Source organism: Gossypium arboreum, chromosome 5 (genome assembly GCF_025698485.1).
Source record: "Gossypium arboreum isolate Shixiya-1 chromosome 5, ASM2569848v2, whole genome shotgun sequence".
Classification (NCBI taxonomy): Eukaryota; Viridiplantae; Streptophyta; class Magnoliopsida; order Malvales; family Malvaceae; genus Gossypium; species Gossypium arboreum.
In genome coordinates, this window is record NC_069074.1 from 8,338,940 (window position 1) to 8,361,781 (window position 22,842).

Below are 22,842 nucleotides of genomic sequence, written 5' to 3' on the forward strand. Positions count from 1 at the left end.
TTAGACCCAAAGGTTAATGGCTGGACGGTTTGGGTATGAAATAAGCAAGAAAACAATGTGAACAAGGGCAAAATTGGAAATAGCATAAAAGTTAATAGTTAAGTAATGATGTAATTGAAAAATCTAGACATTTCTTCATATTTTCTCAGCCAAAACGCCATAGAAGGTCTGGAGAAAGCTGGTTTTCATATTTTTACATCATGTGAGTTTAATTCTTACTTTTCTTGATAATTTTTATATTTTTATGACTTTTACAATTAGGTCCACTTGTAGAATTCATTAGTTTTTGATTTTATGGGTGAAATTGGAAGTTACCCTGGATGTATAAGGAATTTTATGATGAATTATTATGAAATTTAAGTTCTAATTTCATATTAAGGTGGTTTTATTAAGTGATTTTGATAGGAAATGATATTTAGGACCTAATTGTGAAAAAGTTGTGAATTGAAGGTTTCTGTTGAAATTAAGAATATAAAAGGTTTTGAAATAGTTTATAATGATAAAATAAAGTGTTAATTGAGAAAAATTAGTTCAATTGATGGGTGAATTGAGCAGGGACTAAATTGTGAAAACTGTAAATTTTGGGGTAAAAGTGCAATTTCAAAATTTGAACAGCATAAATTGTGAAGTGAAATAGAATTGAAATGGATGCTAATGAAGGAATGATTTTATAATTATAGATCAAGAAAATGAACTGAATCGTGGAAAGGAGAAAATTCAAGAATAGTCCTTGAATTTCTACGACTTTTGCAAATTAGTCCAGGTAAGTTCATATGGCAAAGTTCAATGTTTTGTTATGAAAATCTTATGATTGTTAAATTATTTTATTGTTGATGAATACTATCAATTTGCATTAACTAATAAATAATGTGTAACTAAAAGTACAAATTAGTAGGAACAATGGATTTGAGTGCTTTTATCCTGTGACCCTGATGAATTGACGAAAAATATGTGATAAGTGCGCCCGTTTAAGACCATAGCTGGGCTATGGCATCGGTGCAATGTGATAATGTGACTCCGTATAAGACCATAGCTGGGCTATGGCATCGGTATAATGTGATAATGTGATTCCGTATAAGACCATGTCAGGATATGGCTTGTATGATATGTGAACCGTGTAAGACCATGGCAAGGCTATGGCTTCGTGTGTGATGCGTAATAATGTGAAAGTCCATAGTTTACTATGGCAATGTGATAATGAAGCACTCAATTCCTTATTGTTCCCTAATTTGACAATGAAGTAAATGAGAAATGGGCCTAAGGGAGTTAAATTGTGAGTAGCCATATGGAAATTATTCCAATGAGTTATTAATGAAATTGTGATTTGGAGGATGAAATAGTTAAACTAATAGATATATGATTGTGTACGATATTTGATATGATTTGTGTTTTATGCCTATGAGCTTACTAAGCTTCAATAAGCTTACTTGTGTGTGTTTAATATTTTTATGTAGATTGACTTGAAGTGAAGTGGGTAGATCGGATCAACACAACAGGGCACACTATTCAGATCAATTCCGGTAGTTTTTGTTTTATGTTTAAAGATTTATATGGCATGTATAGAGTTTGAATGAATTGAAGTAAAGATGTTATAAACTAGTTAACAATATTTGTACTAAAACAGTTTTTGGTAAGTAGCAGTAGTTTGACTTTGAAAAATCACTAAAAATAGTAGAAATGGAATTAAATAATGAATAAGTTATGGAATCGAATATTGATGAGTCTATTTTCATATGCAAGAAGCAAAATAGGTATATGAGCTATATTTTATGAGATGTTTAAATTTTTGTGAAACAGGGCCAGAGCGATTTCTGGATCCCCTGTTCTGACTTTGGAAATTCACCATAAATTTTACAAAGATAATTAGAAGTCATACTTTATATGTACAGATTCCTTATTGAGTCTAGTTTTATTAGAGATAAACGGCATAGTCATTGAAGCTCTGTACAGAGAGATATATGATTCGTAATACACAAAGGTCAGAGTAGTCAAACCCTGAAATAGGGGAGATTTTAACTAATAAACTGTACTAATTGGCTTGACCAAAAATTCTAGAAAAAAATTGGTAAGTAGATATATGAGTATAAATTCGGGGAAAATTTACGGATTTGGATTTCGAGTTTTATAACTCGATATATGAATTATTTAGCAACTATGACGCAGTTGGACAGCTTGTCTGAAAAGTATGATATAAATTATCTAAATTTGGTTAAGTGCTCAAATAAGTTTAGTAGTGCCTTGTGCTCGACTCCAGCAACGGTCTCGGGTAAGGGGTGTTACAACTAAAATCTTTAAAACAGACTAATTTTCATATTCTGAATTTAAAATTTTAAAATATAGGGCTTAAGTTTTAATTTTTAAAATCTGTCATAAACAGTAATTGTAACAGCCCGATTTAGACCCTAATAGGAACGGTGGTATCGGGACCACGAATCTGAGTCAGAAAAATATTTAAAAATTATTTTCTATGTTTATTTTGTGTGAATTTATATCTGTGAAATTTTCGTGATTTAATTTATCGTTTAGGTATCCGATTAAATAAAAGGACTTAATCGTGTAAATTAAAATTTTGATGGTTAAAAGAATAAGGGCTGAATTGTTAGTGGCTTTCTAAATGGAAGCCTTTATGTTGCAAATTAGCCCAATTGAGGAAAGAATAGACGGTAATGAGTATGTTATATATGATTTTATAATTTTATTACTAAGGTTATAATAGTAAAATAGATAATAATAAGTATATAATATAAACATATAATTAAAAAGCCAAAGTTTTATTTTATTCTCATGACCGAATATGAAAAACATAAAGAAAAGAATAAGTTTTCAAGGGTTCGGTCATCTTCCAAGTTGATTCAAGGTTGGTTTTTACTCGGTTTTTGATAATTTTTACTTTTTTGAGATTGTTGCTTTGAGTACTACAAAAAATCCATGTTTTTTTTTTTTTATTTTGATGGATATTTTGAGTTGTGTCATTGTTGAGAGCTTGTGATTTTTGTTGTTTGATGATGAAATATGAAAGATATGTTTTAGGTTAACATATTTTGTATTGGAGTTTTTGATGATTTGAGTAATTAGGACTAAATTGCAAAAATAATAATTTGAGGGACTAAAATGTAAAATAAATGAAAAATATGGGCTTGTATGAGCACTAGGAATATTCGGCCAAACATGGGTGTCTTGAAATTTTGAATGTTTTGTGTTTTGTGCAATAGGGACTAAATTGTAAAAAGTGTAAATGTCAGGGGTAAAATGGAAATTTTCCCATTTATGTGTTTTTGGATTAAATTGAATCAAAATAATGTTTGAATGAGCTTAATTTGAATATGTTTAGATCAAGAACCAAAGAAATCAGATTTGGATCGGGAAAAAATAAAAGTTGTCGACTAGTCGTCCCATTCTATTTTACATCGTCAGAGGTAAATTTATAGGCAAATAGACGTGTTTAATTGTAGATAAATGCTATATATATATGCTGGTTGAAAAATATGAATTTATGTATGCTTATGCCGAATGTAAATAAGTGGTAACCATGTTCAAGCATTCGTTTCGACCGAGTTTCAATGTCCGAAAACCCCGTATGAACCTTAGGAATAGCTAGGATACATATGTCATGACATAGGATTTCGATATGTGATGTGCGAGTAAGACCATGGCATCGATATGTGACTCCAATATATGTGTACGAGTAAGACCCTGTCTGGGATAGTGGCATCGATATGTGGTTACATGTAAGACCACATCTGAGACGTTGGCATTGTACAATATATGTGTGACAACCCGAATTAGGGCCTAATCGGAATAGTGGTTTCGTGACCACAAATCCGAGATAGAAATAATTGTTTTATAATTATTTTGGGGTTTATGATATGATTGCATGATTGTGTGAAAATTTCGTGATGAAATTCTATGCCTAAAGTGCTTAAATTGAAAGTAGGGACTAAATCGAATAAGTTGCAAAATTTGCATCCCAGAAGTTTTTAGTATGAAATTGTTTTGGAATATTAATTAGAAGGTCTTAAATAGCAATTTGACCAATTTTAAGTTCATGGACAAAATTAGGACATGGAAGGAATTTTTGAAAGTTTAGTAAGGAGGGGCATTTTGGTCATTTGGATATTAAATGAAATAAAATGGGAAAAATAACACAAAATTGGTCATCATCCTCCTTAGTTGCTGCCGAATTCTACCTCTCTCCATAGCTAGGGTTTCTTCAATTTTCAAGCTCCATAGTAAGTGATTCCAAGCCCGCTTTTAATGTTCTTTACGCTTTTGGAATCCTTAAGCTCGATTAAGCTTATGCTAGTAATAATTTAACCTAGGGTTCATATTTGGAAAAATACCCATAGGTGAAATTTGTGTATTTTGATGTTTTATGATAGAATATGAGGTTTTAAATTATGTTAAATAACTTGTGCTACTCGGTTTTAAGTGAAAACGAGTAAAAGCAAGATAATCGGTAAAAATACCTATTGTTCATAACTATATGATAGAGTGAGAATTTGATGTGGTTGTAGAAGAGAAAATGTTCAGCATATCATAAAACATAAGAATAAGGGCTGAAATTAATTCCGAGCCTAGGGGCAAAAATGTAATTTTGTAAAAGTTAGGGGGCAAAAATGTAATTTTTCCATGATGTGATTTTTGGATTGAAATAAATAGTATGAGTATTAAATGAGCTAAATGTGTTATTATAGATCAAGAAAGACGCGGAATTGATCTCGAACGGGGGAAGGAAAAAGTTTTGGATTAAATTGCAAAATTTCCACATTTTGCACCAAGGTAAGTTTGTATGTAAATATTACAATAATTTCATGTACATTCTTATATTTCAGCCTATTATATGTATATACTAGCTGATGTTGAAGTATAAATCGACTATTGGAAGAATGGAAATAAATAATAGAGAGAGATCCCGGTTGAACATTCTAAAAATCGAATAAAATAGATGGAGCGTAGCTAGGTCACATGTATGATGCCGAGTGCACATCATGTGTACAAGAAAGCTACGAGACACCCTGTAGTAGCTAGGTCACATGTGTGATACGAGATGTATCCCATGTAGACAAGAGAGCTACGTGAAAGATAAATGTAGCTAGGTCGCATGCGTGATTCCAAGTGAAGGACACCATGTAGACAAGAGAGCTACGTGAAAGATAAATGTAGCTGGGTCGCATGCGTGATTCCAAGTGACGGACACCATGTAGACAAGAGAGCTACGAGACAAATCGGCTAGGTCGCATGAGTGGTACTAAGTGTTCACCATGTGTACAAGAGAGCTAGAACCAAACGAAGTATGATGGTGGGGTGTGTCTTGAAACCATTAAATATCGAGGATTGATCCGAATTGTTCAACGGGATGGTTTTGTGGTGACATTGTGGTTTGGACCTATACTTATGGTGAATGAAATATGGTGAAAATGATTTGTGGTATATACAAATATAAGATAAAATGAGGTTAGCATAAAGAATTTGTGAAAGAGTGAAATTAGCATTAAAACTGTTTTTAGATGGTAGCAGTGACGTGATTTTGAAAAATCACCAAAAATAGGAGGAATATAATTAGAGGTTGAATGAGATGTGAAATTAAAGTTTAATGAGTCTACTTTCATATAAAAGAAACAGAGCAAGCAAAGGAATTCTATATTTTGAGATATTTACAATTGTATGTGACTTGCTCAGGATGAATACGTGATCCCCTGTTCCAACTTTGAAAAATCATTAAAAATTGTACAAAGCAAATTAAGAAATATAGTTTACATGCCTAAATTCCTTATTGAGACTATTTTAAATGAAACAGACTTCAGGGTTGTTTGAATTGTGTACTGAGAGAAATTCAATTTGTAGTGAACAGAGGTCAGATCAGTCGAGCTGTGTAACAGGGGAAACTTTAACTAATAAACTGTACTAATCGGCTGAACCAAAATTATAGAAAAAATTAGCAAAAAGCTTTATGAGTCTAGATTCAGGAAATTTTACGGATTTGAATTTCGAGTTTGGTAACTCGAGTTATGATTTATTTAGTGAATATGACGCAGCAGAGACAGCTTAATCAAAGTGGAATGAATAGTGAAGTTAAAGTAGATGTACTTGAATTGTTGTGTAAACATGTTAGATTTTTTTTAATTAGTATTTACATACTTACTTACTAAGCTATAAGCTTACTTTGTTTCTCTCTTTGTCTTATAGTGTTCTCCGCTTGCTCAGGAGTTAAGGATCGTGAAGATCTATCCGCACTATCCTACTTTAGGGTATTTGAACTAAACGTTTTGAATTATGGCATGTATAGTAGGCTTAATTATTTTGTTACGTGTCATATTTGTCTAGGTTTAAAATATTAGTTACAGTACTCGACCAGCTAATTTGTACAAGCCATTAAAGTTGGCTAATATTGTTCAAGACATATTTATATTTCGATTATGTTTAATGGTAGGTATTATGTTCTGGTAATACCTTGTATCCTGTTCCGGCGACGGTAACGGGTAAGGGGTGTTACAATATGTGTGATTATCCAAGTGCCCTATCCAATTTCGAATGGTTCATCGAGCATCGATAAGCTGTCATCAAATGTGCAAAAGTGAGTTAAAATGATCAGGTATGAATTGGTTTATTACCTATTTTAAATAAAGTGAGTAAGTTACTTAATCTTTGATGCAAACATATTTGAAGTAAAGTAAAAATTATATGTGAATGTGAAAAAAAGTAATCGGCCTTGTAAATATTTAATATGAACATTATTAAAATTATTTTTGAACATATGCAATTGGTAGTATATTCGGCCATTGATATAAATATATGTATGATTGTTATTCTTCGACTTACGAGTGTATGCATATAAATGTATATGTATTTGGTATGAAAAATGTGTTTTGGCTTGGCCATTGAAAGATAGTTAGTAATGTATCTTTATATATAAAAGTGTTCATTCGGTCATTACCATGTTTATGCATAAGGTGCTGTATTTTGATTTATGAGTATACATATATTGTTGTATAGCTTTGAAATTGAAGGATATTTTGCTTATAAATATGTATGTGTATTCGACCATATAATATAAATATGTATGTGATTATTATCCTTGACCTATGAATTTATGCATAAAAGAGTATATGTACTAGTTATGATAAATATATTTTGGTTTGGAAATTGAATGATAGTTTGATGAAATATATATATATGTTCATTCGCCATGAATAATATACATGTGGAAGTACATATAAAATACATGAATTTGTAAGCTTAAGATTTAAAGTAACTATGATAGTATAATTTGGTTTAGTTTAGATGATTTGATTATGTAATTACGTTGTTTATTTGCTTATGACTTACTAAGCTATAAAAGCTTACTCTGTGTGTTTTCATGTTTACCTCTGTTTTATAGATTTTGGATTCAAGTTTCGAGCTTAGGAATTGTCAGAGAAGCTTATCATGCTATCGGCTGTCTTCGGTATTTTATAAGCTGAGTTTTCGAACCTATGGCATGTATAGGCTAGATTGTAATTTGAAATGTTGGATTTTGGTTTTGTATAATCTAAGCCATGCGAAAATGGCTAACCCTTTTATGTTTGAATTCGGTTAAGTATGGTTTAAATTCATTTTAGTCATAAGGTTATGTGCTATGAATGTATAATATTTGTGTTAGGTACTACAAGCTTTAGAAATGGTTGACGACTTAGGATATGCATGTGAATGGTTCGGCTAAGGTTATTCATGGATAGAAGTATATGTGATATGCGATTGAAGTGCTTGATGATTTGGATGTGGTTTGAAAGAGTCGGACATGATATACTTATAGTATGAATCATGTTGATGTGTCACTCTTAGTTAAAATGATTCGATTTTTGCATTTATGTATCTAAATATTTGATGCACCTGTCATGGTACAAATATATATACCTGTTCGTAAGTATATTGGTTGATTCAGCTATGGTATTTATATATAAATATTTGTGAAGTTGGTTAATATGCTTTGTTAAAATGAGACAATGAATATGGTTAATTATAATGCTCATGGTTATGTATTCAATTAACCTTGGTTTGGATTTATATAGAAGGTATGCTCAATTTATGTAATGTTAAGGAGTTTTGTTTATATGCGTCAACCACGAGGTAAACAATGGTTATTTTGTTAACTAAGGTATAACATGTATTAGACAGGTGATATTCAAGAGTAAATTGGTGGTAAAAAGACTAGTGGTGTGTATACATTTTGGCATGTAAAAGGAGTGCAATTTAAGTCGCTACTGTGTTATAAAATGATTAACTATAAATAATTGATTAAGTATACTTTTAGTATGTGAACTAAGCTTGATTAGCATCATTATTGATGTTCGGCAATAGTTCCATTTCATTATGATTAAAATGTATATAAGTTTTATTTATTCATTGAAATTTATTTGATCATTTATGGATTATTAATGCCTAAAATGTCTTGTGTTAGATTTTATTTGATTTAAATTTATACATGTATAGAAATATGACATAAAAATGATCGATGTTTATTAGATATTTGAATATCATTAACATGTTCATTATATGATTCGTAATTTTTTTATATATGTATTAGTAATTTCATGATTAAGAATTAATTAAACATTCGTTTACATATATAAATATGACTTGTGTGAATGATCAGAGTCGTGCTTTTGTTCAGTAATACCTCAGGATCCTATTCCGACGACGGATACGGGTTAGGGTGTTACAGTAATTTTCATCAACAATGTCAATTTTGCTGTAGTCTAGATGGTTGGGATATTTGGCTCTCCCCCGAAATTAAAAGCTATTTTTTTCCTTCCCCCTCCCGTCGTTATTTCTTCTTACATTCAGGCCTCACTTCCCCCCCTCCCGTCACTATTTCTTCTTACATTCGGGCCTCTGATTTCCACTCAAGTATGGACTATCCGTATCCCAATTTAACGACCCAGTTCACCTAGACAATGTTAAAATATTCCCATCCCATTCTGAAACTGATATGGAGAAAGCTAGAAACCTATTTTAACCAAGCGAAAAACACAGGTTGCTCATGCTGAAGTCCATGACATGTTTACTGCCTTTGCTCAAGTTTGTTTCATGGCTCCTCCTTTGTTCCATTTGAATATTCCTCACCTCCTACACCACCTGTACCATTTGGTAACTGATTCATGCTGGTAGAATTCAAAAAAGAAGAATACATGGAAACAGGGCAGCCTCGTGAATACTGGTTTTGCATAGCTGTGCTTCTCCTAGTAACCTTTCGACGAGCCTTTCTACCCTGTTGCAGAATATATATAAGGAACATTAACAAGGTTAATGGAATGGTACATAAAAGATCCCTGCACTAATCGCCATCAGAACTTATCCTCATGGATATGACCAGAAAATCAGATTATATTAAAGTAGAAAGATCCATAGGACAGGGTATTTAGGATAACAATCACCTTTCCCATGCATTTCTCCGAGTGAGGAGCAAACATGCCAGCAGCAATTGATCTCCCACAGTTCATGCAGTCAAATATCTCAGTGGCTACAGAAGGGTGACTCTGTCCAAATATGTCCACAACATACTTGTTATTTGTTTCTCCATTATTACTAGGATCGGCTAAACTCACTCATGCTTGTGCTGACAAATTGACTTCTTCATCCTCTTCCTCCGATTTAGGATCAAGGCCCAACTTTGCTATCCGGTGAGACTCAGATGCAACATCAACAATTATAGAATCCAGGAGATCCCCAAAAATAAGCAATGAAAGCTGCAAAGACGAACCATCCAAACTAAGTTGGACTATAATCAAGCATCCTCAATCTTCTAATTGAACTCAGGGAATAGAAAAAAATACATTCCATAAGTCTTGTTCATCTCCTGTTAATTGTGATAAATAAAATCATGAATTAACGACTTTTTACGGATAGGTTCTTCAGTTCTTCGTTTAAAAGAGGAAAAGAGTTAACTGAGTGAACGGAGGCACCTGAGTACTCTCTTCATTTGGTCCAGACATGAATGACTTATAAAAGATAACTTCAGATCAATAATAGCTTCCAGTTCTAGCTTGACCAGTTGGTCACCCTGCAAACTGATATCATACATGAATTAGTGAAAAATGAAGTGATAAAATTAATGACAAACTTCATAAATAAAGGAATATCAAATATACCATATCAATTAGTATAATTAAAATGAATCGACATAAACACAAAATCATAAAAAGAGAATCATCAAGCGACAATGATAGTTAAACTTAATAAATCATCGGCAATCATTCATCAAAGTTCATCCGCCGATTATTGATCACAAATATAAACTCTCCAAGCTTGATAAATGCGGATTGAATTCGAAAATATTCAAGTATATTCAGATTAATTTTACTAAATAATTACTTGATTGTACAAATGGTAAATCGCTGAAGAAATTAGGCTCCCAAATTTGTTCTTCGGCCAATCCACAGTACAAAATCACATTAATTCGCAGATTAAAGTATTCGCGCTTAATAATGAATGAAAATTCTCCGCTTAATACTTGAGAGAGAGAGAGAGAGCGATTACCTGATGGAAATCGATTCTACTCGAAAGAGAGGTTATTTTTTTTCTTGTGAATCGAGAGCCCCTTAGTGAAGGAGGAGAGAAGTTAGAATCCAGTGACCAGTGTATCTTTTTACTTTTGTGCGCATCCGCGTGGAGGAAATCAGTTTTTGATACACAAATATTTACAATTACAGCCCAAAGGGAGTGGGCTGTATGAAGAAAGAGATTGTCTGTTTAGTAGGCCATTCAAGGCCTACTTTTTCATTTTACTTTTAGGACTGATGGTAGACATAATATTATTTCTCGAAAGTTGTTGGTCAAATACAAAGGAACAAGTCTTCTAACAAATGATAAAGTCAGGCCCATGGAAGAATTGTTTTCTAGGCTTGCTAAAAAATTTGGCAGTAAAAAAGAACGCAAAAGGAATAGCAGTGTAGAGTTTGAGAGTTTTTGGTTCACATTATGCAATTAAAGGCATCTGTTTGATACGATGAAGGAAGATGTAAAATCATGGAGCCAGATGGAGTCGATTTCACCATCAATGGAGCCTTCAAGCTCACCACCACCAGCTGAGCTTATTTTCTTGCACGACACCCACTTCGCTTTGCATGGCGAAATATGGTTAGTTACGGTCGTTCTTATTTTTGCTCTCTTCTTTGCGTTCGTCGTTTTTCTTCCTCGCCTTAGACTGAGTCGAAGAAGCTCGGAGTCACAAGCTTCAGATTCTGATGATAACATTACACGGAGGAGGAACTGTCCTTTGACGTCTTCCAGGAAGCCGAGAAGATTCGATGACGATGAAGCAGATCAAGAGCAACAATACTTGAATCGAATCAACCACAAATTTCCGTTGTAACCAACGTGTTCGCTGTTGACGAGTTTTGAAGAAGATTGCTAACTTGTGGCTGTGATGTGAGTTCCTCCTTGCTTTCTTTCTTTGTCCTATTAATCAATTTCTTCTGGTATTTTCCCCATGTAAAATATACTTGATCTAATACTAACATATAGTCTCGCTTACTATAAGTAAGAAATTTAACACATTTTTAATATTATCTGAGATTAGAATTTAGAACTTATTAGTAGAAGATTATTAATAGAATATTAGTTTTGAAAAGGGTATTGAATTGAAATTTATTTAGTTATTGGTAGTTAAATTAAATAAAAATCAGTTAAATTGGAAGTTAACCAGATTTTGAATATATATATTTTTTATTTTTATGAATTTTTAATGATATAATTGAACCAATTGAACCGTGAATCGGTCAAGTGATCTACAATTTAACAATTTTTTCTTTAATGTTACATATTGTGAAATAAAGCTTTGTTTAGTATTGTTTTTACAAAACACTTTTGGGACAAAAATATTTCTAAACAAAATTTTAGAAAAAAATATTTTTACCAAATTAAAAATAGGCCTAAAACACTTTTTTAGAAGATAAAATTTTAATTTTTTCTAAAAATATTTGTCTTTTTCAAAAACATTTTTGAAAAACATTTTTAAACTATGCGTGTGGCTATGCGATATTTAGAACTTGATAATGAAATAAGTGGATGTGCCTATGAGATAAGAAATTAGAACTCGTGCAACAATATTGTGAAAGTAGAGTCTGCACACAACCCAACCGATATCATACGGAATGGAAGGTAGAGTGTGTCACCATGTAAGGTAAAAACATTACGCACCTTGTCTGCCAATTGAGGCTATTCATGCTGACCTATCACTTTCAAATATGTTTCGGGACGACCGTATGACACAAAAGACAAAAGTCTTCAATGCAACCACTGAATTCTAAGCAATTACGATTTCGAGAACGACAGTTTACCGCAAAAGGCGAGCCAAAATATTAGTGGATAAGGATGACACCCAAGGATGTAATGCTGTTGCCATTATAAACACCGCTTAATTTACAATGCCGTTTGGGACTTTAATTCAGTTTCATCATTGCCTTCATCCCAAGCATATCGTGTTACACTGAATTATAACATTTGTTTATGGTCATTTTGGCTGCCCCTTAAATAAACAATTCTCCTGAAACTCGCCTCTCCCATGCCCATGCCCATGCCCATGCCCCTGTTTACAACAAGTAACTGGAATGTTCGTCTCCAACACCTTTAATTTCAGACAACCAGAAAAGAAAATGATAAAATCCAAAAACACTTCATTACAATATAATTCTACCCCTGCCCTGCCTTGTTCCAAAGCCGCCTATCATCTGTTATCTAGAATGGTACACAAATTCCCTTTTCAGACGGTCGGATAACAGGACCTTATTTGGAAACTTGTTTTTTAGAGTTTAGATTTGAATTTTAAAAATAGTGTAGTAGTAAATTATTTATAAATGTGTAGCGACGTAAAAATTTTAGCTTAGCTTGGTCGCTAATTGTGGCGATTTATTGAAAAAAAGTTTGAAATTTGACGTTTGATTTTTGAAATAAATAGGGAGTCGCAACCGATCCTTTTTCCTAGGTGTGATCGGACACCTATTAGATCTCTTATTAAAACAAATAAAAGGCTAAGTTTAGGTCTCGTTAAAATCCGAGAAAATTTAGGGTTCGGAGTTGGTTCTGCCATGAGGAAGGTATTAGCACCCTCATGACGCCCAAAATTGGTATCTTATTAAACACATGTTGTCTTGATTTTTAAAAATACGAATTCAATTTGACATTTAAGTGTGATCCGATTAAAGGAAATGAGAAGTTGCAAGTTTTTGTTTTTTAGAAGGACATCCGCTTTTAACACGAGCCGATTAATTTCACCCAACATAGCGATGAAATCGATGACTTAATGTTAAAATTGGTACATTGCATTATTCTTAAAATTAAAATGTAAAAAGTTTTAAAATGATAGTAAAAAATCCAAGAATATTATTGTCAAAAAATGCGAACAATGATGTGAATAATAAAATATATAAAATATAAAATATTAAAATATCAAAATATTAGAATAATAATAATTAATATTGACAAATAAAAATAAAATAGAAATAAAAAGATGTACATAATATATATATTAGAAATAATAATGATGTTTTAAAAAAAACTATTAATAATACTACATCAATATGTACATATATAAAAAATAAATACGTGATAATATTAAAAATATGTACATAATATAGTGTTAAAAATACATACATAATATAGTTAAGATATATACATAAGATAACATGTAGAAAAAAATATATATAAATAATATAATATTAAAGATATATAAATAAAATAGTATAAAATATATATATACGTAATATAGAATTTAAAATATACCTAATGTATTAAAAGAATATATATAATATAATATTAAGAAATATAATAATAACAAAAAAGAGAGAGGAGAGGTGGGTGATTTTCGCCACAATATCGCCATCGTCCGGTCGCCGGATCACATGCATGGCCACACCACACTAAGAAATGGGACCTCAAAAAAACTTTTCGATAAAAATAGGTAAGCTTCCTCCTTTTATTTTTACTTTCAGATAAAAGAAACAAAATAAGATTGAAAGGAAAAAATAAGAAAACAAAGAACTTAAAATGAGAATAGACAAAGAAACCTCTTTTGCTTTGATCTTTGATTAATCTCCAAAAAAAACTAGCTTCTCCAAAAACTAGCCTTCACAATAACTCTTCTCCTTGATTACTTTAAAAGAAACCTCTCCAAAATCCTTTACAATAACTTTCTCTCCCAAAACTCTCCAAAAAAAATCCCGATATACAAAATATGAGAAGGCTTATATAGCCATTTACAAAATATTTTTTTATTGTTTATGTCTTCATTTGTAGGTACAAGTGGTGGTGGAGAAGGTGTGGCTAGTGGAGTTGGTGGTGGAAAAATAGTGGCTAGTGGAGTTGGTGGTGGAAAAGGTGTGGCTAGTGGAGTTGGTGGTGGAAAAGGAGTGGCTAGTTGAGAAAAGTTTAAGTTGTGGGCTAGGTTTTTTTATTTTGATTTGGGCTTAGGGTTTGGGCCATTGGGGTTTTGATGTAAATTGGGCTTTGGATAGTTAAGATTTTGGGTTTTGGGTTTAATTTTGGTGGGTTAGGTAAGGCTAAATTGGGTTTTGATGTAAATGGGCTAAAATTGGCCTACAACAACTGCCCCTCTTTGCTTATTATCGTGTAACGAGAATAGAGCAAAGATATAAAGAAAGGCCAATTTTGCCCGGTCTTGCTAAGTATGGACTTCTTTGGTGCTCTTCTCATCCAGGTAGTCTCTTTCCAGTCTATCGCATCTTGTAGCTTTGGTTCAATCCACTGCAAATTCGGAGATATGCCTTGTAGCTTCAATCTGTTCCAATGTAATTCAATATGCTCTTCTATCGCTTTAGTGAGATAAGGTTTTGGGTCTTCTCTTACGCCACTTTAGAAAGGCAAGATCGATATCCTCGATTAACTCCAATCGCAACTTCAAGGAGACAAAATCGTGTCTTCAATCACTCTAATATTGATTCTTTACTCGGCATGTGATCCCGAGCTCAACTCATTTCTCGCAATATGAATTGACTCAAAACTAGACATTAAAAACAGAAATTGAAAATAGCTCAAAGACGTGAGCCAAGGCTCAACTCACTTCTCAATATGAGTTGAGTTTTGAAAACAGAAATTAAAAGGCTCAACTCACCTATCGCAAAAGTAGATTTTGAAAATACCTCGACATGTGAACCCAAGGCTCAACTCACATCTCGCAATATGAGTTGATTTTTGAAAATATAAATTGAAAAAAGAAATTGAGAAGCGAAATTAAAAAGAATTTGAAAAGACCTCAGTGTGTGGCGAGACTCAACTCACCTCTCAATATGAGTTGATTTTTGAAAAGCAAATTGAAAACGCCTCAGCAGTGACTCGAGGCTCAACTCATCTCTCGCAATATGAGTTGATTCTTTTGAAAAGCAGAAATTGAAAATAGCTCAGCATGTGAGCAAAGGCTCAACTCACCTCTCACAATATGAGTTGATTCTTTTGAAAAGCAGAAATTGAAAATAGCTCAGCACGTGAGCAAAGGCTCAACTCACCTCTCGCAATATGAGTTGATTTTTTGAAACTTAACTTGAAAAGAAGATTTTGAAAATACCTTGATATGTGACTGAAGGTTCAACTCACCTCTCGCAATATGAGTTGATTTTTGAAAAACAGAAATTAAAAGACTCAACTCAACTCTCGCAGAAATTAAAAAGCTCAACTCACCTCTCGCAATATGAGTTGAATTTTTTTGAAGAAAAAAAAATTGAAAATAGCTCAGCACGTGAGCCAAGGCTCAACTCACTTTTCGCAATATGAGTTGATTTTTGAAAACAGAATCTGAAAAACATATTTTGAAAATACCTCGACATGTGACCCGAGGCTCAACTCACATCTCACAATGTGAGTTGATTTTTTTGAAAAATATAAATTGAAAAAAATACCTCAGTGTGTGATCTGAAGCTCAACTCACCTCTCGCAATATGAGTTGATTTTTTTGAAAGACAGAAATTGAAAATAGCTCAGCGCGTGAGCCAAGGCTCAACTCACCTCTCGCAATATGAGTTGATTTTTTTTTTTGAAAGGCAGAAATTGAAAAACGGAAATTGAAAATACCTCGGCGTGTGACCTGAGGCTCAACTCGCCTCTCACAATACGAGTTGATTTTTTTGACAACAGAAATTGAAATTACCTCAACAGTGTCCGAGGCTCAACTCACCTCTAATATGAGTTGATTTTTTTGAAAAACAGAAATTGAAAATACCTCAGCATGTCTTGAGGCTCAACTCATTTCTCACAATATGAGTTGATTTTTTTTTTGAAAAACAGAAATTGAAAATACCTCAGCATGTCTTGAGGCTCAACTAATTTCTCGCAATATGAGTTGAATTTTGAAAACAGAAATTGAAATTACCTCAGCGTGTCTTGAGGCTCAACTCATTTTGAACAGAAATTGAAATTACCTCAACGTGTCTTGAGGCTCAACTCATTTCTCGCAATATGAGTTGAATTTTGAAAACAGAAATTGAAATTACCTCAACGTGTCTTGAGGCTCAACTCATTTCTCGCAATATGAGTTGAATTTTTTTTTTTTGAAAGATAGAAATTAAAAATACCTCAGCATGTGAACCGAGGCTCAACTCAAATTTCGCAATATGAGCTGATTTTGAAAAGTAGAAATTAAAAGTTCAACCCACCTCTCGCAATATGAGTTGATTCTTGAACAACATAAATTGAAAACAGAATTGAAAATACCTCAACAGGACTCGAGGTTCAACTCACCTCTCGCAATATGAGCTGATTTTGAAAAAGTAGAAATTAAAAGGTTCAACCCACTTCTCACAATATGAGTTGATTCTTGAACAACGTAAATTGAAAACAGAAATTGAAAATACCTTAGCGTGACCTGAGGCTCAACTCACCTCTCGCAATATGAGTTGACTTTGAAAAAGTAGAAATTAAAAGGTTCAACCCACCTCTCGCAATATGAGTTGATTCTTAAACAACGTAAATTGAAAACAGAAATTGAAAATACCTCAACAGGACTGAGGCTCAACTCACCTCTCGCAATATGAGCTGATTTTGAAAAAGTAGAAATTAAAAGGTTCAACCCACCTCTCGCAATATGAGTTGATTCTTGAACAAAAATTGAAAACAGAATTGAAAATACCTCAAGATGACTGAGGCTCAACTCACCTCTCGCAATATGAGTTGAAATTAAAACACAAAATTGAAAATACCTCAACAGTGCCTCGAGGCTCAACTCACCTCTAGCAATATGAGTTGATTTTGAAAACAAAATTAAAAGGCTTAACTCACCTTTCGCAATATGAGTCAATTTAAAACATAAACTAAAAATACCTCAACAGGTGCCCGAGGCTCAACTCACTTCGCAATATGAGTTGATTTTGAAAACAAAATTAAAAATACCTCAACGTGTCTTGAGGCTCAACTCATCTCTCGCAATATGAGTTGATTTCCTTGAAAAGTATGAATTAAAACATCAAAATACCAAAACCGTCCTTTGGTAGAACTCGGTGTCTTTTCCTTTGATTCAGTCGACTTTCATTCAAGATTTCTTGCTCTCTGGAGTACTGATATGCCATGTATGATGTTATCATGATATGCACATGTTTGTCTTAAATGCTTTTATGCCTACACGATTATGCAAAGGCTCCTTAAGCATGGTTGTCGGATGTCCATTTAGCCACGATTGTTGAGGATCTGTGTTCATTGCTTTGATTCTCGACTTTCTCTTCAGGCTTTATACCTGTCTTCAAGCTTCACGAGTAATCGACGTTTCTCAAATATCACTCTTCCGCCTCGATTGAACTTTGTTCTTACTTTGAGACTCTTGTCTTGATCAAATTTTCATTCGTAATGCTTAACATTTCTTTTGTTTAGAGTATGTCATTTCACCATTTATCATGTAAATAAACACATAATGAGATGCATGAAAAAGGTCGATAGGGACAAAATGATATTTCATATTCATCTATTTCAAATGTGGCAAACAAAGCAAGTTAACCAATGAGAGTAAAAATGTCAAAAAAAAGAAAGGATCGTATTCAACGGATACAAATGCTCTAGATATTCAACACATGAACTCTTCCTCGTTCCTCAATCAAAATCTTTTCGAGCGCTTTCTTGCGTAAAAGATTTCGAGCTTTAAATGCTTCAAATCTCGTAGCCTCACCGCTTGACCTATCGCTCGACCGCCAGTTTGTTTCATTAGGACGCCTCTCGGGTTTTCATCCTAATCTTTTTGTACTAATCAAGACGCCCTTTTCGGGTTTTCGCCTTGATCCCCTTTTTTTTTTTTGAAGATACCCTTTTCGGGTTTTCATCTTAAACATAATATTTCTTCACAGCATCTGAGTTCACTGGATTCGACAACTCTTTCCCATCCATCTCGGTAAGGATCAAAGCTCTTCCTGAGAATGCCTTCTCTACGACGTACGGTCCTTCCCAGTTTGGTGCCCATTTCCCTCGTAGATCTTTTTGTATTGGGAGAATTTTTCTCAGCACGAGTTCTCCTTCATGGAATTCTCTTGGTTGTACCTTCTTGTCATGGGCTACTATCATTCTTTTTTGGTACATCTGCCCGTGACAAATTGCCCTGAGACGCTTTTCTTCAATGAGGTTCAGCTGATCATATCGAGCTTGTACTCATTCTGCTTCTTCTAACTTTGATTCCACTAAGACTCGTAGAGAAGGGATCTCAACCTCGATAGGTAGCACAGCTTCCATTCCATAAACCAGAGAGAAAGGAGTTGCTCCTGTAGATGTTCGTACAGATGTGCGATATGCAAACAAAGCAAATAGAAGCTTCGTGCCAATCTTTAAACGTCTCTACCATTTTCCCAATGATCCTCTTAATATTTTTATTGGTCGCTTCAATGTTCCCGCTCATCTTTAGGCGATAAGGCGAGGAGTTATGATGCTTTATTTGGAATTGCTCGCATACTTCATTCATCATCTTGTTATTCAGATTCATGGCGTTATCTGAAATGATTCTTTCAGGCAAACCATATTGACAAATGATTTCATTCTTCAAAAACCTGCAAACTGCAATCTTGGTCACATTGGCAAACGAAGCGGCTTCTATCCATTTTGTGAAGTAATCAATGACCACAAAAATGAATCGATGTCCATTAGAAGCTTTCGGGAAAATAGGCCCTATGACATCTATGCCCCACATAGAAAAAGGCCACGAAGAAGTCATGACGTGAAGGGGCGAAGGGGCTGAATGAATTTTATCGCTGTAGATTTGACATTTGTGGCATTTTCTGGCAAAACTAATGCAGTCGCTTTCCATCGTCAACCAAGAGTAACCGAGTCTCATAATCTTTCCGCCATATCGAAACCATTGGCATGTGTCCCATGATTCCTTCATGGACATCTTCAAGTATCTTTCGCTTCAACATCATCCACGATCTCAAAAGTACTTGATCCTTTCCTCTTTATACAGATATCCCCATCAAGAACAAATCCACCGCCATTCTTCCGATTGTTCTTTTGTCGTTCTCATTCGCTTGTTCGGGATAGCTTTGATTCTTGATATATTCTAAGATATCATGGAACCATGGCCGTCACCGCCTCTTTCTCAATGCTACAACAATGTGTAGGGACTTCAGATATGCTCATTTTGAGGGCATTATTTCGCTTCTTTACTTGCTTTGAACATTGAAGCCAAGGTGGCTGTGGCATCACCAATTGGTTTTCTTCTTGGGGAAGTAATGAAAAGTTATTTCTTTGAATTCTTTGATCAATTCAGCTACTAAATCACTGTACTTAATCAATTTCGAGTCCCTCACTTCCCATTCTCCACGGATTTGGTAAATCACTAGGGCTGAGTCTCCGTATACCTCCAAGATCTCGATGTTTCGCTCGATAGCTACACGAAGCCCCATGGTACAGGCCTCATATTCTGCGATATTATTAGTACAGAAGAAGTTTAGTCTTGCGGTGAACGGATAATGATTCCCGTCTGGTGATACCAGGATTACTCCAATTCCATGCCCTAACGCATTCGACGCACCATCAAAGCACATCTTCCATGACCTCTCTTTTGATGACTCGGATTCTATTTCTGAGATGCACATTAAGTCTTCGTCTGGGAAATCGAATCTTAAAGGCTCATATTCTTCTGTTGTTCGAGTTGCTAGAAAATCAGCTATTGCGGTACCTTTTATCGACTTCTGACTTACATAAGTAATGTCATATTCTGAGAGGAGAATCTGCCATCGCGCCATTCTTCTTGATAGTGCCGGCGATTCCATCATGTATTTTATCGGGTCTAACTTTGAAATCAACCATATCGTATGGTACAACATGTATTGTCTAAGTCTCCGAGCTACCCAAACCAGGGCGCAATAATATTTCTCAATGGACGAATATTTTGCCTCATAATCAGTGAACTTTTTGCTGAGGTAGTAGATCGCTTTTCTTTCTTTCGACTCGTCGTGTTGCCCCAAAGATGCAACCCATTGAACTTTCGAACACAATCAAATACAATATCAAAGGTCTTCCAGAGTTGGCGGTACTAGCACCGGAGGACTAGACAAATATTGTTTTATCTTATCAAAGGCCACCGGCATTCCTCGTTCCATTCTCCCGGGTTATGTTTTCAAGAAGCGAAAGATTGGGTCGCATTGGTTGGTAAGTTGAGCGATAAATCGGGCGATGTAGTTTAATCTTCCTAAAATCCTCTAACTTCCTTTTGCGTGCGCGAGGTGGTAATTCTTGGATGGCTTTTATTTTATCCGGATCAACCTCAATACCTCTTTTATCGACAATGAAGCCTAGCAACTTTCCCGAGGTAGCCCGAATGTACATTTGGTGGATTAAGCTTTAGTGAAACTTTCTCGACCTCTCGAACAACTTCTTGAGGTTCACCACATGCTCTTCTTCCCTGGATTTAGCAATCATGTCGTCGACGTAGACCTCTATTTCTTTGTGCATCATGTCATGGAATAACGTTACCATAGCCTCCGATATGTTGCCCAAAGATTCTTTAACCCGAATGGCATCACCTGTAGCGAACGTTCCCCACATTGTTATGAAGGTAGTTTTCTCCATATCCTCGGGGCCATCTTGATCTGATTGTACCCGAGAATCCGTCCATGAAAGAAAACAATGAATGTTTTGTGTGTTGTCCACCAACGTGTCAATATGTGGCAAGGAAAATTATCTTTTGGGCTTGCTCGATTCAGTCATGATAATCCACGCACATTCGTACTTTTCCATCTTTCTTTGGTATCGGACTATGTTAGCCACCCATTCGGATATTTGAGGCTTGTAGGAAGCCAAGATCAAATTGCTTCTTGACTTCCTCTTTATTTTCAACAAGATTTCGGTCTCATCCGCCTTAATTTTTGGCTGGATGGGCTTGCATTCGGTTTTAATGGGAGCTTATGGACCACTAAATCTTCATCTAGCCTCGCATGTCCCGGTATGACCATACGAAAACATCTTTGTATTCATGAGTAAAGTGATCAAACTATGCCCGGTACTCTCGAAATAGAAGTCCCAATCTTCACTTCTTGTTTCCTCTCTTGATTGCCCAAATTTATTGTTTCCACAGATTCTTCATGAGGCGTAATCTATTTATCCTCTTGCTCCACCATTCTTAACAATTCAGAGACGAGACATAATCTTGACATTTTCTTGACTTCAAATTCTCCTAAGCAAACAGCCTTCTCAAAATCGATTTCAAGATTCAGAATTCGCTTATTCATGTCGTCAATATCTGAGCACCTGAAAGTTGAAATGGAAAAGGAAGCTATAGGGGGACATCCAAGTATTGGAAACAACAAACAAAATGTTATGTCATGTTAATGAGGCAAATGTAAAGATAGGCTATGAAATGAGAAAGTGATCATGAAATTAGTGATAACGCGAAAAATCGTGACAAAATGCATCTTCATCGATATTCATTTAAATGATAAAGAGCGAATGCAGGCTCTTACAAAAGAGTTCTATTATATCTAAGGACACAATAGAAGGTTAATGTTTAGCATTACTCTGAAGACTTATAAACTACAAGAAGCTCCTCAGTAGTCCAATTGTTCAACATAAAACCAGGAGGGCAAAGGCGTATCCTCGAGACATCTTTACTTGCACCAGCTTTTGTCGATGACACTTATATCGACATTCGAAACCCCTTTCAATTAACCCCAGCATGTTTCGTGGATCATCTTGTCCAGGGTACAACATTCCCGCAGATGTAAATGTTTTTGACAAATGAGGGTACTCTATCGGTTCCCATTCTGGTTCTCGGCCTAAAGTTCTTGCAATTCTTCTCTCTTGATCCTTCTTCCACTGTCTTCTTCTTTGACGCGTGTCAGGCTGGAACCCCAAACCGTATCGGGCCTTGTGGTGCACTGGCTTTAAAGCTCTAACTATTCATTGTAGATGTCTCCCTAAACCTCTTCTCGCACGAGCTCCTCTTCCTACGGTCAACTTGACCCCCATTCTGGTATTTTTTGACAGTTTTGGCATCTGAATTTTGTTTCCTTCAGCGATGAAAGTGGCATTGACGAATTCGAGGGATCGAAAGGAACATTCCACTGCGTCCTTGCTTACTTCCAAGTATGGCGCATCAGTAGAGATGGATGCGACGATGTCTTCTTCACCCTCGACTGTGACCAAACAGCCATCCATGATAAATTTCACCTTTTGATGGAGGGATGATGGGATCGCTCCAATGAATGGATCCAAGGTCTTCCCAAAAGGCGGTTATAAGAGGTGTAATGTCCATGACTTGGAACTCGACCTCATAGATGTAAGGCCCACTTCAAAGGATTTCGATCTTTCCCATGACTTCGCTACCTCGTCCGTCGAATGCCCTTACCATGGAATGACAGGGCCTTAAGTAGGACAAATCCATCGGTATTC

The 22,842-nt window shown here is 34.8% G+C and overlaps 1 protein-coding gene, 2 long non-coding RNA genes and 1 pseudogene across 3 annotated transcripts; 3 read left to right on the forward strand and 1 right to left on the reverse strand.

Annotated features, from left to right (window-relative positions):
* Nucleotides 1-680: 680 nt before the first annotated feature.
* LOC128293092 (uncharacterized) lies at nt 681-1,707 on the forward strand. The gene is made up of 2 exons (XR_008283143.1): nt 681-763; nt 1,455-1,707. It is a non-coding gene; the product is annotated as an uncharacterized LOC128293092 (long non-coding RNA).
* Nucleotides 1,708-6,194: 4,487 nt separating this feature from the next.
* On the forward strand, nt 6,195-7,750 carry LOC128292642 (uncharacterized). The gene is made up of 3 exons (XR_008282610.1): nt 6,195-6,248; nt 6,431-6,592; nt 7,379-7,750. It is a non-coding gene; the product is annotated as an uncharacterized LOC128292642 (long non-coding RNA).
* An 890-nt stretch (nt 7,751-8,640) lies between these two features.
* On the reverse strand, nt 8,641-10,645 carry LOC108482058 (SAGA-associated factor 11-like; annotated as a pseudogene).
* A 204-nt stretch (nt 10,646-10,849) lies between these two features.
* On the forward strand, nt 10,850-11,534 carry LOC128293355 (uncharacterized). Its single transcript, XM_053029182.1, has one exon. It carries the CDS (start codon nt 10,985-10,987, stop codon nt 11,348-11,350), a length of 366 nt encoding a protein of 121 aa, XP_052885142.1. The 5' UTR covers nt 10,850-10,984; the 3' UTR covers nt 11,351-11,534.
* Nucleotides 11,535-22,842: the final 11,308 nt, after the last annotated feature.

Coding starts and splice junctions, on each gene's coding strand:
- LOC128293355 (XM_053029182.1), top strand. CDS start 10,985: ATGAAGGAAGATGTAAAATCATGGAGCCAGATGGAGTCGATTTCACCA.